This window comes from Podarcis pityusensis (assembly GCF_964106645.2).
Source record: "Podarcis pityusensis genome assembly, chromosome: 15".
NCBI classification, from domain to species: Eukaryota; Metazoa; Chordata; class Lepidosauria; order Squamata; family Lacertidae; genus Podarcis; species Podarcis pityusensis.
In genome coordinates, this window is record NC_138040.1 from 44,193,932 (window position 1) to 44,213,713 (window position 19,782).

General features: G+C 47.2%; 1 protein-coding gene across 2 annotated transcripts in view; it reads right to left on the reverse strand.

Annotated features, from left to right (window-relative positions):
- The window catches only part of BMP1 (bone morphogenetic protein 1), a 138,539-nt gene extending 119,337 nt beyond the window's left edge, over positions 1-19,202 (reverse strand). The window contains exon 1 of one of the 2 annotated variants that reach the window (XM_080982350.1): positions 19,008-19,197. In XM_080982350.1, the coding sequence (XP_080838476.1) occupies positions 19,008-19,152 (145 nt within the window). In that variant the 5' untranslated portion in view covers positions 19,153-19,197. Of the gene's footprint in view, positions 1-19,007 lie in introns of both variants that reach the window. The other variant, XM_080982352.1, reaches the window with a different exon arrangement.
- Positions 19,203-19,782: the final 580 nt, after the last annotated feature.

Sequence of the window (19,782 nt, forward strand, 5' to 3'; positions counted from 1 at the left end):
CTCTTACTCACCTGTCAGCTGAGCAATTATTTCACAGACCAGTTACTGCCTAGACCACATCTCCACATCTCCTTCACCTTGCCCACAAAATAGCCTGTGTCAAGGGAAGGGCTAGAGTGACGTTTGTGTACAAAATCAAAGTCCATCATTACATCATTGCTTGCAGAAACCAGCTTAACTTTTATGTCACCTCCTCCACCTCATTTGCACAATTAGAGTCTGAGCTGATCTACACTGAAGTTTGATGTGGATCTGAAGCTGCTTGTGACTCTTTTTTCTGAGGCATCCAGACACCCTCCTCCTCTTCCTAGTGGCAGTCCACACTGCTCCCCCGAAATTCAGATTTTCTTGATTTGTGGATAAGGAAGGAAATCCAGAGTGGCAGAGTGGTGATAGTGTCAGACTAGGACCTGAGAGTCCAGCGTTCAAATTCCCACTTGGCCAGGAAGCCCCCAGAGGGTCCCTGCGCCAGTCATTGCCTTTCACCCCAACCTGCCTTACAGAGTTGTTTTGAGGATAACATGGAGGGGGAGAATGTGCATGCCAATGAGCTCCTTGGAAGCAAATGAGGGGTATGTGTGTGTATATGCAATAAAATAAATCAATAAAATTATATGTTACCAGATTGAGGACACATTGAAGTGCACTGTATGGGTTCACATCTTCCTGGGTATTATTTGTTCTCAAACCCTCTACTTCCATTTCATTTCCATCACCCAGAGGAAAGGACGCAATTGATATCCCAATGACAGAAAAGGCGTTTGTCTACGCTACAAGCGTAGCAAGAATGTTAACTGCTAGGAATTGGAAGGGGGGGAAGACACCAACAAAGGAAGAGTGGCAAATCAAATTGTGGAAATTTGGAATTGGCAAAAATGACAGTGGCAGTTAGACACCAACCAAACCAAAACATTTAAAAAGAGTGGGAATGTGTAAAAGACTATTTGGGAAAACATTGTTCTGTAATAAAATCCTTGATATGTTTTGAATAAATTTCGCAAAGTTAAGAAGAGATAGATAAGCTATATTATGTAACAGAAAGGTAATAAAGACAAACAACACAGTTGAAAAGAGAAAGAAGACAGAAGAAGCTGCAGTGAGGTGGTGGGAAGTCACTTGTGAGGAAATATTGATATTGTCTGGTTTATATATGTATACAGTATATGTAAAAAAAAAAAGGATTGGAATATGTATATTAATAACAGATGAAAAATTTAATAAAAAGCAGATTAAAAAAGAAAGTCAAAGATACATGACTGTGCATACACTCTACATTTAAAGCCCCTGCCGCCAAAAAACAATCCTGGAAAAACTGCAGTTTGTTCCTGTTGCCAGGAATTGTAGCTCCGTGAGGGGCAAACGACTTTCCAGGATTCTTTTGGGGAGGGGGGTGTCATTTAAATGAATGGTGTGTGCCTAGCGCCAGTGTATCTCGAACTTGGGTCTCCAGTTGTTTTTGGACTAGAACTCCCATCATCCCCAGCCAGAAGGACCAGTGGTCAGGGGTGATGGAAGTTGTAGTCCAGGGGTAGGCAAACTAAGGCTTGGGGGCCGGATCTGGCCCAATCGCCTTCTCAGTCCGGCCCGCGGATGGTCTGGGAATCAGCGTGTTTTTACATGAGTAGAATGTGTCATTTCATTTAAAATGCATCTCTGGGTTATTTGTGGGGCATAGGAATTCGTTCACCCCCCTCCCAAAAAAATATAGTGTCCTCCCCAAGGTCTGAGGGACAGTGGACTGGCCCCCTGCTGAAAATGTTTGCTGACCCCTGTTGTAGTCCAACAACAGATGGAGACGCAAGTTTGAGAAGCACCAGCGTAGCCGATTACTGACAGGAGATGGTAACATTTTGCCCATCCAGATACACCATTTAGGAACCACTGTCCTCAGCACCCTCTCCCAATTCAAATTTTATTCTCTTTCAGCTCTTGAGTGCAGATTAGACATATTCTTGTCTTTGCTCCACAGATATGTTTTCTCAGCAACTAGAGAGTGGAAGAAGCTGCCCAAGGAAATGCTTTTCCTTGCCACACCTACAGCATGTGGTCCATAAACCTCAGAAAGTTCCTTCCCTCCTTACTAGATCATTTATTTCCATTTCCCTAGTTCAAATCTCGCCTCGCTTATGAACTTGCTGGGTTACCTGAAGCAAAAAACATTGAGACGATTCAGTTGTAATCCCCAAAGACTGGCATTACAGAGACCAGCATTTTAATAGTCTCCATCACACCCGACCCCTCCTCCCTGGCACAAGGCAATGTGCCACCTCCTTCCTTGGCCTGAAACAGAAAACTATGACTTGTCCCAAGCTGAGGAGTGAGGAAATTGGAGGAGGAAGGCAGGGGCTGAGATTGAGGCTGCTTGAATGCCCATTCCCGTAGCTGCAAATCAAGGTTTGATGTTGATGCCTGACTGCCTCAATGCCTTTGCCACCTCAACCCACAGCATGAGCATAATGCTACTGACCTCAGTGAGTTAGGGACTCCCCTGCATGTGAAGGCAGGCGGCGAGACCAAAAGTGGGTCCAACGGTCAAGAAGGCCCATGCTGTGTAGAAGGAAATGAGGGGCAGATGGGGTTTATCCACCTGGGAAGAGAGCCCATCTAGGAGAAGGGAAGCTTTTGGTTTTTCTTGTGTGTGTGTGTTTCTTTGTGGCTGATTAGCTGCTCTCCCTGTGCAAAGGTCAGAGGGGGCAGGCTTTCTGTTGAGGCAGGTGATTAGCTGTGGGAGGAACTTATCAGAGCTTGCAGGGCAGCGGCGCGCACCTAGTGGCGTGCGCAGTTTGATCCATCTTTTAGATTTAGGGGAGCTAGTCTCAAACGTTTGTTGGGGGAGACCTAGGTTTTTTTTGTGGGGGGAGTTATTTGTCCTGTCTTCACGCTTTTTATGATGGAGGACCGCTGTAGCCACCCCTAACGGCACGTTCTCAAGATGGAGGGGGAGGGAACAGCTGCAGTTGCCTGCAGTTCCTGCGCAATGTTTGCCATCTTGCCAAAGGTTGCAGGCAGCTTTACCTGCAGCAATTGCATGTTGATTGCCCTCTTAAAAGACAAAGTCCAGCAACTGGAGGAACGTGTAGCTACGCTCCAAAGAATTAGAGAGCTGGAGCTCTTCTTGGAAGCAACAGAGCACACCGTCTCCACCAAGGAGAAGACAGGGGACTCCCCTGAGAAGGAGGCTAGTTCACCAACACAGGAGCCAGATATATGGAGAAACGTGACTCAAAGAAGTAGGAGGCCCAGGGTTCGCTCTGATTGTTTAGAAATACACAATTGCTTTGAGGTCCTCTCCCCTAGCATGGAAGACGAAGAGCAGACTCCATTTGAGGATCTCTCCCTCATTACAGTCAATCAGGTATATGAAGACGAGCAGCAAAGTCAGTCCTCAGGGAATGTGCAGGCGACCTTGGAACGGACAGCTCACGGAAGAGCCCCGACCAAACCTAAGAGGAGGCGTGTAGTGGTGATAGGGGATTCCCTACTGAGGGGAACAGAAGCAGTGATCTGTGGGCCTGACAAGATGTCTCGGGAAGTGTGCTGTCTCCCCGGGGCTAAGATCCAAGATGTAACTGAACGACTGCAAGGAATCATAAAACCCACTGACAAATACCCCTTCCTCTTGGTTCATGTGGGAACCAATGACACTGCAAGCAATAGCCTCCAGAAGATCAAAAGAGACTACGAGGCTCTGGGCAGGAAATTGAAGCAATTAAATGCACAAATTGTCATCTCATCTGTCCCAGTTGAACAACGTGGCCCAGGGAGAGAGGGAAAAATAGTGGAAGTGAACAGCTGGCTTCGCAAATGGTGTAAACAGGAACGGTTTGGATTCTTAGATCACGGACTGCAGTTTCTTGAAGATGGACTTCTGGCAAGCGATGGGCTGCACCTCACAACGGTAGGGAGAAATGTTTTTGCCAAAAATCTCAGAAACCTCATCAGGAGGGCTTTAAACTGACTAATGTGGGGGAGGGAGACAGTGCTCCTGAAGGTAGGAGTCTATCAACTGATGAAGATGATCATCCAAATGTCATAGACCAAATGGAGCAAACAGCACGCAGACCTAGTGGTGGGAGGAAAAAATCCTTAAATAAGAGTCACGGGGGAATGATTAATGGACTTCAATGTCTGTACACTAATGCGCAAAGCATGGGAAATAAACAAGATGAGCTTGAGCTCTTGGTACAGCAAACTAAATATGACATAATAGGCATCACTGAAACCTGGTGGGATAAGTCCCACGATTGGAATGTAATAATGGGGGGATACAATCTATTTCAGAGAAACAGACCAGACAAGAAAGGAGGAGGAGTGGCGTTATATGTCAGGGATGTGTATACCTGTGAAGAGATCCAAGATTTAGAACCTCAAAGCCAAAGTGAGAGCATTTGGGTGAAAATTAAGGGAGAGAAGAATAACAGTGACCTCATTGTGGGAGTTTACTATAGATCCCCAAGCCAAACGGAGGACATAGATGATGCCTTCCTGGAACAGATGGCCAAGCATGCAAAAGGAAGGGAGATAGTAGTAATGGGGGACTTCAATTACCCGGATATTTGTTGGATGTCAAACTCAGCCAAGAGCATAAGGTCAAACAGATTCCTCACTGGCCTTGCAGACAACTTCATTGTCCAGAAAGTGGGAGAAGCAACAAGAGGAACAGCCATTTTAGATCTGGTCCTAACCAATGTTGATGACCTGGTTAGTGGGGTAGAAGTGGAAGGATCATTAGGCGCGAGTGATCATGCTCTTCTGAAGTTTACTATACAGCGGAAAGGAGCAGCCAAGCATACTAGGACTCAATTTCTTGACTTTAAGAAAGCCGACTTCATAAAACTTAGGGAAGTGCTGGGTGAGATCCCATGGACAGTAATACTAAAAGGAAAGGGAGTTCATGATGGCTGGGAGTTTGTTAAGAGGGAGATAGTAAAAGCACAACGTCAGGCAATACCAATGAGACGGAAACATGGAAGATGCCTAAAGAAGCCAGGGTGGCTATCTAAAGAACTTTTAACTGAGTTAAGATTAAAAAAGGATGTGTACAAAAAATGGAAAATGGGGGAAACCACCAAAGAGGAGAAGATGGTGAAATGCAAACAGGGGACACAGAAAGGGCTGAACTCCTCAATGCCTTCTTTGCCTCAGTCTTCTCCGATAAAGAAAACAATGCCCGACCTGAAGAATTTGGAGCAAATGATTCAGCAGAGGAAACACAGCCCAGAATAACTAAGGAGATAGTACAAGAATACTTGGCTGGTTTAGATGTATTCAAGTCTCCAGGGCCAGATGAACTGCATCCAAGAGTATTAAAAGAACTGGCAGATGTGATCTCAGAACCACTGGCAGTCATCTTTGAGAATTCCTGGAGAACAGGCGAAGTCCCGGCAGACTGGAGGAGGGCAAATGTTGTCCCTATTTTCAAAAAGGGGAAAAGAGAGGACCCAAATACAAGATGGGTGACACCTGGCTTGAGAGCAGTACATGTGAAAAGGATCTAGGAGTCTTGGTTGACCACAAACTTGACATGAGCCAACAGTGTGACGCGGCAGCTAAAAAAGCCAATGCAATTCTGGGCCTCATCAATAGGAGTATAGCATCTAGATCAAGGGAAGTAACAGTGCCGCTGTATTCTGCTCTGGTCAGACCTCACCTGGAGTACTGTGTCCAGTTCTGGGCACCACAGTTCAAGAAGGACACTGACAAACTGGAACGTGTCCAGAGGAGGGCAACCAAAATGGTCAAAGGCCTGGAAACGATGCCTTATGAGGAACGGCTAAGGGAGCTGGGCATGTTTAGCGTGGAGAAGAGGAGGTTATGATAGCCATGTATCAAAGGATGTCACATAGAGGAGGGAGAAAGGTTGTTTTCTGCTGCTCCAGAGAAGCGGACACGGAGCAATGGATCCAAACTACAAGAAAGAAGATTCCACCTAAACATTAGGAAGAACTTCCTGACAGTAAGAGCTGTTCGACAGTGGAATTTGCTGCCAAGGAGTGTGGTGGAGTCTCCTTCTTTGGAGGTCTTTAAGCAGAGGCTTGACAACCATATGTCAAGAAGTGCTCTGATGGTGTTTCCTGCTTGGCAGGGGGTTGGACTCGATGGCCCTTGTGGTCTCTTCCAACTCTATGATTCTATGATTCTAAGCTCTGATCTTAAAACTGCTGCCTTGCGAGATATCTTTGGGAGAAAAGGCTAAGGAGTAAAGCCTACACAAATCTGATAGGGAGTCCCCAAGACAGTTGGATGGTGCCTTGTACACCTCCTTCTGGCAACTCCTGCAGCCAAGCTGGTGCCAAACGTCTTGCTCTGCTTTCTTTGGGCCACATAATCGAGGCCGAGAGGGGGGTCTTGTCATCTGGGCAGCCCAGGACTTCCAGACACACTGCCCAGGCTTGTGTCCCAGGAGGTCACTTTGGTGCTGCTAACACAGTGGTTTGACTAACCCCCCAGAAGCACACTCCATTGTCTCTCAAGACAGACAGGTGCCAACAACAATACAGAGTTACTGTTGTAAAAACTGGTAAGCTAATGAAAGTACAGCAATTTGGACACTATAAAGCACTACATAAATCAGAGGTGGGGAACCTGTGACCCTCCAGTTGTTGTTGGACAACAACTTCCTTCAGTCCTGACACTTGGCCATGTCGGCTGAGGCTAATGGCAGCTGAAGTCCAACAACATCTGAAGAGCCACAGAGGATCTCCTTGCCATAAATGCTAAGTAACATCAACATATTACTGAAGGAAGCCCTCGTCCAGGGTGCACAAATGGACCGGCTGATGCCCCATCCCCAAAGTTTGCAAAAGCATTTTAACATCTGGATTCCCCCCATGTTTTATAAGGTTCATTTTGGAAGCCAGGTACAGTGAGTGGACAGTGATGACTTACAGCTGGCTTCCTTTCTTTGTTGCTCCCCTGAGAATCTGTGGGATTTCATTTCTGTTGCTTAACGAAATGCATTAATCTCCCAAGGACAATGTAAGTACAAATATTCCGCGGGGGGGGGGGGGCATGTGTTTGGTTAGCACTTAGTAAAGCTTTTCGTATTCAAAGCTCTCTACAAATACTGACTAAGCCTTCTTCTCAGCAGACATAAGATAAGAGCAAGGCACCACCATTCCCAGAGTCAGCTCCAATGATATGCTGGGACCCGTCAGGAAACATGCTCATGAGAGTATTCTACTTAAGTGAGCAGCGTAACAAGACGCCACAAATGTGTGAAACTTGCTTTCAATTATTCCCGCCCCCCTGCAGAAGGGGACCTGTGAACTCAGAGGACTTTGTGGCTTCCACAAAGGTCTAGTTACAGACCACAGCATCCTCAGGCAGGTGCTGCAGTCATAGGATGGCCCATGGATGATGCATGCCCTAGAGCCCTTGCTCTGAAAGGCTGGGTCCAGAAATTGCTGGATTTCTCACAATGCCCCTGACATAGCACCACACAAGGGCATTATAGGAAATTAAAATGGCTGCTCACTGCACTTGGGGGCCACAAATGGTGGGCCCCACCAAAGGCTCTTTGGCAAAGGCCTCTTCAAACCTAAAGATAACCCTACTCCCATGTTACACATCTCATGTGAGCATTTCAGGACAAGACAGTCCCAAAGATAAAATTGGATCTGCCTGTGATCTCAAACATGGAGGAGAAAACATGGCTGCTTTGCCACTTAGAAAGTCTGCAGCAGAACTAGCCTGATGTTCTCAGTATATAGTGGGCATTGCCCCTTCTTGGAGACAGACACAAATCCAATGGACTGATGTCTGTTTTTCTAAAGCACAAACTACAAATAGTTTGCCAAGGGAGGTGCAGCTGTGTCCTGACTTCAGCCAGTGCACATCGGCTTGGGCCAGGGGGTGGACGAAGTACTTCACAGTGGGTCTGCCATCATGATGCAAGTACTCAGGCTGAATTAGTGCCCACTATTTGCCAGAGCTTAGCAATCCTTTTTTAGCCCTTGAAAGGATGTGGGACACTTGAGTTGGTTGCCTCAGGTACAGCTGTGCTCTCATGTCATTCCCATTCATCTCTGATGAGGCTTGATGGGGCTCTTGCCAGATGTAAAACAGTTGAAGGGGGTTTGTCCCAGATCCCTTTTTAACTTCCATCTTCCAAATATCCTGACATAGTCCTGGAGGGCAATGTCTGGTGACATCTTAAAAAAAACTAGGGTGGAAGGAGAATGCCACATCCAGCGGCCAGGACATCATTTCATTTATTTATTTGTTCCCTGCATTTTATCAATTAAATTTTTAACCTGACCTTCATCCAAGGAGCCCAGGGTGATGTATGTACTTTCCCCTCCCATTTTATCCTTCTAACCCTAGGAGGTAGGTCAGGCTCAGAGGGAATGACTCTGGCCAAGAATACCCAGGGAACCTAATGGCTGGGTGGGAATCTAACTGCTATATCCTAAGAAGTTGAGCTATGGCCCATCTTGTTCAGTGCTCTCAACTCCAGCAGGCAGATGTTCTCTGGAGTTCAGACAGGGAGCATTCCCAGCCCCACCTGGAGATGCAGGGGAATGAACATGAGTTCTTCTGTTTGCAAGGCAGATGTTCTCTCCCTCCATCACACTTACACTTCACACTCCCTCAATAACAGCTGAAAAAGAATGAGGCACATTGATTTAAGGCATTCACGGGGCAGGGGTGTGCTGCTTACATGAAGCTGTTTTTTATTGTAAGCTGCTTTGGATGGTCATTTGCTCAGAAAAGCATCCTAAAATATTTTAAATGAATGAAATAAGTTTCACATTTTGAAATGGATCTATTTATGCATATAACTGGGTCATATAACTATTACAATGGTTTGCAACTAAATAAAGCTTTTATACAGCGCTAAACTGAACTGAACAGTGCTAAACCTCCTGAGATCATCTTCTGAGGCCCTTCTTCATGTGCCTCCTCAGTGGGCAGTCTGGAGGGCGGCAACACGAGAACAGGCCTTTTCTGCAGTGACTCCTGGTCTGTGAAAAGCTCTCGCCAGGGCATCTTAGGTGCCAGGCAAAAACTTCTCCCAGGCCTTTGGCTAAACAATCTACGGCCCTTTAAACGGGTTGTATTTTTATGTTTTTATATTATGTGATCCTCAAAAGAAGGGTTGTATAGAACTTTAATTAATAACAACAACAGCACAGGAATATTATCTAAAATCTCTGGTCATGCAGGCCACACACACCTTCAGAAATTTAGTTGCTTAGAGACAGATTTGCATTTGACCTAAACATATGTAAGAATGCTAAGCAAGATTTCTTGCTTGAAGGCCGAGACTGTGGAATTCGATACACACTTACTTCGAAGAAAGTCCTGCTGAACAAAGTGGGCCTTATAGCCTGATCCTCCTGCATGTTTACTCAGAAGAAGTGGCCAAAACTTTCCAGAATAAAGGTCTGGAAGTTCACTGGGAAAGGATTAGCATGTTTCAGATGATCGTTTGAGGCTTTAGGAGTCCTGTAGGGGTCAAGCTAAGCATTCTCTCATTTTTCCCTCCTGTCACGTGAAAGCATCCAGGTAAAGATCCTAAAAATTAGTTCCTCATTTTGTCCAAACCAGGGAACTCTGACTTAATGTTGGTTAACAAATGAAGTAAATGTGTCAGGAAGGTGGAAAGTCAACTTCTATGCTTTTGATTAGTAGTGACATGTATATTGATAATTTGAGAAGCAAATAGCAGGACTAAGATTAGACAACATAAATAGGAGCACAAGATTATCCATACTGGTTTGGTGGATGATCCTGGTGAGATACAGGAGGCAGCTCCAGGATCCTAGCACTTCTTATGATTTGTTAGGCCCTAGATCTACTAAGACAAAAGGTCAATAAACACACATTTTGTGGCATCATTTGCACTACTTAAACCCCTCAGTGATTTTTTACACAGAATTCATTCATTGTATTTGGCTTTGAATACATTCGTTTTAAGAGATTATGGCCACTATTCACAGGATTATGTATGTTTAATCCAATGAGATCAATGGTTTTAAGAATGCTTAACTCTGTGATGGAGCCTATATATGTAGGCTTTAATATGTTTGTATATATTAAATTCCATTTAAAACTGGGCTACTGCTAGCGCATTGTCATGCCATCTTCAGATGGGGCTTGTCCACCTGGGAAGGAAGCCCACTGAGGAGAAGGGAACTCTGATCCCAAACCTCTGCTGCCTTGCAGCTATACTTATTCCTGAGAAATGCTTTAGGAAAACCATTTCCTGCTGCCTTGTGGAAGATCTTCGGGGGAAGAAAAGGCTGAGGAGGAAACCCTACACAAATCCGGAGTGGAATCCCTAAGAGGATTGGATGGCACCTTGTACACCCCCTTCTAGCAACTCCTGCAGCCAAGCTGGTGCCAAACATCTTGCTCTGCCTTCCTCTGGACCCCATCAGTGAGGCCAAGAGGAAGGTCTTGCTGTCTGGGCAGCCCAGGACCTCCACACAAACAGCCCAGGCTTGCACCTAGAGGAGGTCACTTCACTGCTGCTAAAGCAGCTGTTTGACTTGGCCCCCAGAGGCACACTCCATTGTCTCTCAAGGCAGATAGATGCCACCTCACCCTGAATAAATGTGTTCTAGTGACCTTTGCAAACCTAAACAATGGGGCCAGGATACCTAAACAACTGCCCGTTCCAATATGAACCTGCCTGGGTGCCAAGACCCTTCTCCAAGATCCCAAGAGCCAGTATGGTATAATGATCAGATCGAGAGACCCATGTAAGAACTCAGTCATCTAGTGTGGCAGCAGCTGCACTTTGGAACCGCTTCCCTGTGGAGATCAAGCAGGGGCCTTCACTGTACTCTTCTCAGCACCTGCTTTCTTGATCTCTCTATTTTATCGTTTGTAAACTGCTTTGAGGTTTGTTTGTTGTTGTTTTTTTACAACCAAGCAATGTATCAATTTTATCAAATAAATAAATCAGATAACCCCTTAGCCACAGCATTTGTGGGTGACCTTGGGCCAACCATTCAGTCTAAATTGGTACCTCACAGAGTTGCTGTGAGGATAAAATATGACCTTGCACTGAGTTTGGGGGGAGAGGAAAAATACAAATGCAAGAAATACGTAAATAAAATCTCCCCGTTGTCAGAAGTGACAGGAGTGACAACCAAAGACGAGATCTGTATGGCAACTCTTAGGACTGAACCATGGGCTCCTCACTATTCAAATAATGGAGGCAGATATTCCCAGGTATTCCCCCCTGATGCTGCTGCTTTGTCTCTGTCCACTAGAACAGCTGAGACGATGACATCACTGCAAGGTCAACCCCGCCCCCACCATCCACTTTTCATGTGTGAATGATCTGACACGCCACATTGCCAGATAGTTCACTATCTCCTGGCTGGCTTTGTATGTTAAAGGGATTCCAGGAGCGAGCGCAACGCACCTGCTCCTTGCTTTTGCTGTGCTGCAGCTTGGATGGGGCGGGGGGGGGGGGCTGGCAAGGGAACAGATGGCCCTGCCTCTCTGCAAGAGCCGGGCCAGATGGCCCTTCCTGCTGCATGGTTCTAGAAAATGAATTGTACTCTGGAGATATCTACATTGTACTCTGGCAAGAGGATTTGTTGGGGTTAGTGACGCCTCTGCACACAGAGTGGTGCACAAGGAAATCTCGTGTGCATGCACACACACTGAACCACACTTGCTTTGCCATGCGTTCTTGTAATAGAGGCGTACAGAATTATGCACAGTATGGATACAGTGGATAGGCTCCCTCTCCTAGAACGCCTGACTTTGGCTTCATCTACAATGCAGAAGGGTGGGAGATTCTGAACTTACAAGAGCAAGCGCTTCACGCAGCACCTAGTTAAAACTGCAAAATGTGCCAGCACAAGGCTTGGGTGGCTTTCAACAGGATTACACAACTCCTGAAGGAGAAGGCTATCAATGGCTACTAGTCATGAAAGCTGTGTGTCCCACCTCAAGGACTAGAGGCACCTGCCTCCGAATATAAGGAGCTGGGGAGCCACAGCCCAGGTCTGGCCTGTGGGGTTTCTGTGGGCATGTCACTACTGCTGACGAAACAGTGTTGGACCGATTGCTCACTGATATGTTTCAGCAGAGCTTTTCTTATGTTACCTGGTTTAGAGAGTGGGGCTACTGTGTCCAGGAACCAGGGATTTCGTTCCACACTTGGTCTGCCTAGCCATGACTGCTGCAAAGGGGAACACGGTTCATTACTGTTGCAGTGGAGACCTGTCCAAACCAGGCCCAGCAGAGAGCGGCCGAGAGTGGGGTGAGATAATGATGGGGGGGGGGTAGGTGAAGGTGGAATGAAGATACCCAGGGGAAGACTTTTTCTTGGTCAGATTTGCAAGAAAGACCCAGAAATTTTTAAAGGGACCACAGTGTTAATCTGCCGAGTCTCCTGAGTACAGGGAAGCTGCCATGGGTGCCATGGCTCCTTCACTGCCCAGGGCGAGGTGACTGGTGTGCCCCACTGACCATCTTACAATTTCCTAGTTCAAGATTTACTGTTGATTGACCTCTTACCACCAACAGTAACTTAGGGGGAGTTAATGCATGCTCAGCCCCATCCTTCTCACTTTCTGCTTGGCAATAAAGTAGGGAAGACTTATAACTAATTTCTTGTGCATGGAGCGTATGAATGCTCCAAGGAAAATTCTATTCTCCCCTTCCAGAGCTAACAGTGTCCTTGATGGCAGAACTGGACAGCCTCACAACAATCTTGCTTAGCTCTGATGTTGGCTGATTGGATAATAAGAAAGGGAGTTTGTGACGGGGACAGGTGCTGGGAGGGAGAAAGCATTGTGGGAGAAAACAAAGCATAGTTAGTGGACTGGGGTGTGTGTGTAACATTTGCAAGGGTTTCTCTTGTTCCTATTATAACACAACTGTGGGCAGCCTGAAGAAGCTCCAACAACCTCATTGCTTGGCCATAAAAGAAAGCTTAGAGACTAGGGGAGGTCAGCGGGTTCCAGGTACTCTCTCTTTATGGTGAGATTTTGGGGGTGGTTAGTGAGTTTGTTTGGGCCCCCAGTAAGAGGGTGCCTGGGTGGTGTCCTGGGTGAGAAGCAGGAGACTGACAGGTGTTGAACAGGGAGGTGTATCAGGAGGAGGAATTGATATCAGTGTATATTTATGAGTAATTTGTATTAATTGTTTCCTTATGTATTTTTGTAACATAGGTTGTTGTTTTAGTTGTTTGTACACAGCTTAGAGATTTTTTATATATACTGAGTGGTATAGAAATGGCCTAAATAAATGGCAATGATGTGGCGCTGGGTATGGGGGCGTCTTCATAAAATGCAGTGTCTGAATGACTTTAGGCCTAGGAGAATAGCTAGAGGCAGGTTGTGCCATGTTATATGAAGACCCCAAGTGCTGGATACAGTCTTACAGAGGAGGAACAGTGGAAGCACGAGGCCTGTAGAAAGAATAGGATGTGCATGATAAGAATTAAGTATATTATTTACTGCATATGCCCTATGCTTGGCCCTTCCAACTGTACAGGACTTTGAACCTGCCGAGGAGGCTTATCTGCCACTGGTGCTTCTGTGACTTGCTTTAAAAAGTCATGTCAGTACCCTTTATTAGGTTCATCACACACTTTACAACAAAGAGTATATCCTTTCAGCGTGGAATAAGTGTCACATCTTTACTCACAAAGCACTAGGATTGTTTGGAATAGCTGTCACTCACACAAACATGCACTCAAGGATGAGGAAAATAACCCACCACCTTGACTATCTCAGGAAGAGTGGCTAAAGGATGATGAGAAGTACCGAACCAAAGAAAGTCATTTTCTGTCTATCCTTATAAGACTCGGCCGGCTGGGCTGAGGGGTGAATGCAATACTTTTATTTAAACACAAGTGGTGCACTAACACACACACACACACACACACACACACATTAAGGAGAACATCCTAAAACTTTAGGCAAATGGGAGCTTCATGATGCTTTGATATAATATGGGGTGGTTTTTAAAAATACCTGATAGATGCTTTCTTAACCTTTTTATTCTGGTAGAGAAGGAACCTAAAATGTCATTTTGCATTTAGATGTTAGAAAGTCTAGTAGTTTGTTGTTGTTGTTGTTGTTGTTGTTGCTAGCTCTGTTGTGTGGATCTAGGCATGTAGTTGGCCTACATGTAGACACTGCCTTTAAACCCTTCAGGATATCTAATTGACATTACTTGATTAACCATCAATATCTATTGATGATGTAAACACTTTTCCATAAGACTATTTGATATTTCATTGGCTTCTACCTGATGGCAATGATACGATATTATTATTATTTATTATTCTTTGTAAATTGGCATTGACATGTGTCTCAGAGAGATTTACAAATATGTATTGAAAACAGTTAAAAATAGGCTTTAAAACAATACAAAAAGAATGCCTAAAGCAGATACCTTTTCTAGTCAAATTGCGTGGGATCAATTCCAATCTGTTACCTCCGAGGATGTGGACAGGCTGCTTGGACGAGTGAAACCAACCACCTGTCTCCTTAATCCTTGCCCATCCTGGCTTATAAAAGCTAGCCGAGAAGGGCTGGGCGATGGGCTTCGTGGGGTGGTGAATGCTTCCCTCCGTGAGGGAGCCTTCCCAGACCTGCTGAAAGAGGCGGTTATTAAACCGCTTCTTAAAAAACCATCTTTAGATGCGGCCACGATGGCCAACTATCGCCCAGTCTCAAATCTTCCATTCTTGGGCAGGGTGATTGAGGGGGTGGTTGCTGAACAACTCCAGGCACGCCTGGAAGAAGCGGACCATTTGGATCCCTTCCAGTTGGGATTCAGGCCTCATCACGGGACTGAAACTGCCTTGGTCGCACTGGTTGATGATCTCCGGCGGGCTAGGGACAAAGGTGAGAGCTGTTTCCTAGTTCTGCTGGATCTCTCAGCGGCGTTTGATACCATCGACCATAACATCCTTCTGGACCGTCTTGAGGGGCTGGGAGCTGGGGGCACTGTCATACAGTGGTTCCGCTCCTTCCTCCTGGGCCGTATTCAGAAAGTGGTGGTGGGGGATGAGTGTTCAGACCCCTGGGCTCTCACTTGTGGGGTGCCTCAGGGTTCTGTCCTCTCCCCCATGCTTTTCAACATCTACAGGCAGCCGCTGGGAGAGATCATCAGGGGGTTTGGGCTGGGTGTTCATCAGTATGCGGATGATACCCAGTTCTACCTCTCTTTCAAATCAGAACCAGTGAAGGCGGTGAAGGTCCTGTGTGAGTGCCTGGAGGTGGTTGGAGGTTGGATGGCAGCTAACAGATTGAGGTTGAATCCTGATAAGACAGAAGTACTGTTTTGGGGGGACAGGAGACGGGCAGGTGTGGAGGATTCCCTGGTCCTGAATGGGGTAACTGTGCCCCTGAAGGACCAGGTGTGCAGCCTGGGAGTCATTTTGGACTCACAGCTGTCCATGGAGGCATAGGTCAAATCCGTGTCCAGGGCAGCTGTGTACCAGCTCCATCTGGTACGCAGGCTGAGACCCTACCTGCCCGCGGACTGTCTCGCCAGAGTGGTGCATGCTCTGGTTATCTCCCGTTTGGACTACTGCAATGCGCTCTACGTGGGGCTACCTTTGAAGGTGACCCGGAAACTACAACTAATCCAGAACGCAGCAGCCAGACTGGTGACTGGGAGTGGCCGCCGAGACCATATAACACCGGTCTTGAAAGACCTACATTGGCTCCCAGTACGTTTCCGAGCACAATTCAAAGTATTGGTGCTGACCTTTAAAGCCCTAAACGGCCTCGGTCCAGTATACCTGAAGGAGCGTCTCCACCCCCATCGTTCTACCCGGACACTGAGGTCCAGCACCGAGGGCCTTCTGGCGGTTCCCTCACTGCGAGAAGCCAAGTTACAGGAAACCAGGCAGAGGGCCTTCTCGGTAGTGGCGCCCTCCCTGTGGAACGCCCTCCTACCAGATGTCAAAGAGAACAACAACTACCAAACTTTTAGAAGACATCTGAAGGCAGCCCTGTTTAGGGAAGCTTTTAATGCTTGATGTATCACAGTATTTTAATATTCTTTTGGAAGCCGCCCAGAGTGGCTGGGGAAGCCCAGCCAGATGGGCGGGGTATAAATAATAAATTATTATTATTATTATTATTATCCAGTTGGAAAAGCTTGTCAAAACAGAAAAGTCTTCACTTGTTTCCAAGAAATAAAATAGTTCCACAAACAGGGGCTGCCACATTGAAAGCTCTGCTCTGAGTTACTGTGGAGCAGACTTCTGCTATGTGGGCACTCTAAGGAGAAACTCTACTTCCTGCAGAACACAGGAACTTACTAAATGCTATTAAATGATAAATCCATAGAGATGGGGGTCTGATTTTAAATCAGCTTGGCAGTACACTTGCCCTTTAACAACCAACAAACTACCCTTACTTTCTGACTTTTGCTTACATTGGAAGTTGGAACCCTGTCCTGCAGCCAGGGTCACCCAGGAAAGTGCCACGGATCAGGTTATACAACTCAAATCATAACTCAGACCCTTAAAATAAGTGGAAGGGCGTCAAATGAATGGGATCTGATTTTATTTAGCTTCTGGCTACTCGGAAACAAGTCCTGCCATACCTTCCAAGGTATCAACTACAAGGACTGAAAATGCAGTCGTGTGGGGAGGGAACCTTCCAGCACTAGCCTGGGCCACATAAAAACCGCTTCAGCTTTTAGACTGCAGTTCTACTTATTAGGAAGCAAGAATTAAGCAAGCAAGCAAGCCATATAAAACACAGGAGAACCTCCAAGAATACATGCTAGGACTGCATAGCAAAAGCAGCAGGCAGCCGGGGTGATGGCTACTACTCCAAACCAACACACGGATTTAGTTCTTTTCTCTCCCTCCAAGAGCCAAATTATAATTAATGTTATTACTAATCACATCTCTTTGGAAATTAAGTTCCACCGACTTCAGTGTACCTCACCTCTAAGTCAGAGGCTGGAGAAACAAGGATAGCAGAATATGGGCCAAAAAATGAAGCTACCTAAGCCAGTATTTGAGGCTTTGGGGCATGCTGTTTTAATCACCATTTATTATTTATTAATTTTATTAATTATTAGTTAATTTTAATGGCCATTATACTCTACCCTTGCTTCATTTTGTTTTAAAATAATTATTACCTGCTCCACGTCCATGAGACGTCACCCTTCTGTGCCCAGTGAAAAAATTTAAAAATTAAAACATCAACAGCCTATTATTAATATATGAATGCTTAAGACTCTGCAGGTTGCTTTTATATTTTTAGTTTATAAATGTTTATACTATAAACAGCAACTCATGTATTAAGATAATAATGGAATACGCCAACCTACACTCTCACTAGTCCCAACTTTGGAAAGGTAAGTGACAGAGCAGAAGGCCATGCAGACTGTAACAGAAACTAAAATAAAGAGTAATGAATAAGCACATGCAGGTTCCTCTTGCCTCACAGGGGGACAGTGTGCTTTTGTTGGGCAAATGGGAGAATTGCTGCCTCCTCTTCACAGAAAAGAAAGCCAAAGGAAGGTATTAGCAACAGCTAGCAAAAGCATATGAGTGGATGCTCTCAAAATAGTCAGAGCAGAAGCACGGTTGATTGCAGAGGGATAGATTCCACATTAATCACTCTATTTCACTCTAGAGTGACCTTGAGACAATGACCCCAGATGCATTTACAAACACCTAAAAACCTCAAAGAAAAGAAAACTTTATACTTCAGTTGTTGTATCATGCATCACACAGCCTCATTGTCTTTCACACTTTTATTTCTCCACTTCTTTGTTTGAATGAAAAAGTGTGTGTTGTGGGGAGAGAGGGAGAGAGGAAGAATAAAAAAACAAAAGCCCTTGAGCCGTTTCTTGCTTCTGCTGCCCTGGGATCTGGCACTGTCACAAGTCATTGAGCATTCTGCCACTGATTGTATTGGTAGAAGGATTAAAACGCTGTTCAGCAGAGCACAGGTTCAACAGAAACACACCAACCCTTTATTCACAGACAAGGCCAGGGGACTCTAAGCTGCCAGCTCAGAAGGTTTGCTCCCTCCCTGCTCTACACACAGGCAGGATGGCTGGTCCCATAATGGACCACGGGGCTGACAAGGGCTGGTGTAGGATGTGCAGTCCTCACAAGCAGGTATATGTGGGGGTGTAGAGGGGGTGGGATAGGTCACAGTACACCGTGGGCAAAGAAAAGAGGGACGTGCCATCTGGGTGTTCTGCAACACACACACACACACACACACACACACACGTGAATTATTTTAATGTAGCATGACTACTAGGGATGTGCAATTAAGGATGGGTGATCTGTAAAATATTTCTGGACCCAACACATTTGCCTCTTTTGACAGCTACCACCCAGCAAGTGTCTGCAGCTGCTCCAGACAGACAACCTGTTTGAGAGGAGGAAAGGGCAATGATGGGGTCTAGTTCAAGCCCACAGCCCTTCACCTCTGAGCTCCTGCCAGCCCCCCCCCCCCCCCAGCGCAGCTTCTGTTTACTTTCCTTCAAGCAAGCAGCCCCCTCCCCCGCTTGGCAGACACATACCCAAACACATCAGGTCTCCTGCCGCTGCCTCACACAAAGAGCCACAAACAGATACAATCTTTTTTATGGGACACGGAGGAAGAAGAAAAACAACAACAATAGAGGGCAGATGGAAAAGAGTTTAATTCCCTGAAATGGGGCGGGGGGGGGGGGAGAAGCTGTCCTATGAGTCCTTACTCTGGAGTTTATATATCAAAGACTCTTTTCTTTCTCAGGCTAAACTTTAAAAGTCCAGGAGTTCTTTTACAGCCCAGAAGAGCGAAAGGGATGGAGGGGGAAGGAGAGAGGGAGAGAGAGCAAAAACTTTCCTTTTTTCTTTTGTCTGCAAGCTGCGCTGCCAACCAGGCACTGCCTCTGACCCGGGTTCAAGAAGCCCCTCGGCCCGTTTCAGAGCCTCCAAGCCGCGTCCAGGCACACAAAAGACCCCCGCTGCCCCCCGGCCCCCTCCCGGGAGCGGCAAGGCGCGCACTCGGGAAGGAGATGGTCGCGGCGGGACCCCCGCCCGGAAGCCTCACCCGCTTTGCAAGGGTCCTTGTAGTCGATGGGCTCCGCGTCCTGCTCCGCGTCTTCCTCCAGGACGTCGCCGTAATCCGCGAAATCCATCGCCTGTCCCAGGACCAGGACGGAGAGGAGCAGCAGCCCCCGCCTGGATGCCGGCATGCTGGCTGGCGGGTCCCGGGCAATGCTGGCGGCGGAGCGGGAGAGGGACCGAGAGGGAGGAGCCCCCCCGCGCCTGGCTTGCTTTTAGGGAAATGAGATCTGGCGGAGGCGGGTTCAAGCGCGGAGCTCAGCCCCCTCCCGGCCGGAGGATCGAGGCAGCCCAGCCGCCCGGGAGCCGCGCCAGCCCCAGAGCGGGGCGCCCGGGACCCGCCTCCGGCCCTGGGGAAGGGAGGCATTTTAGGACAGAGCCCAGAAAAAGGCGAGCGGGAGGCGGGAGGCGGGGGGGGGGCGGCCCCGCCGAGAAGGAAGCCGAGGGCCCGGGCCAAGGGACGCCGGAAGGGGCCCCTCCGAGCAAGAGGGCGGCCTCGGCCCGCCTGGAGCCTCTTGGGGCCTCCTGCCCTCCTCGGTCCCTCGGAGGGGAAAGAGGCCTCCTGTCACGTCGGAACACTTCGGAACTGGACTACACGCGGTCAGATACGGAAAGCAAGACGAGGCGGCTGAGTGGCGGCGCTTGGCTGCCGCAGAAAGGGGTCCCGCTCCCGCGGAAATGCCCCCTTGGCCGGCCTCCGGCTCCGGGCTCCCTTCTCCCGGCTCCCAGCCTGACCTTGCAGAAGAGGACCCGGGTCTGCC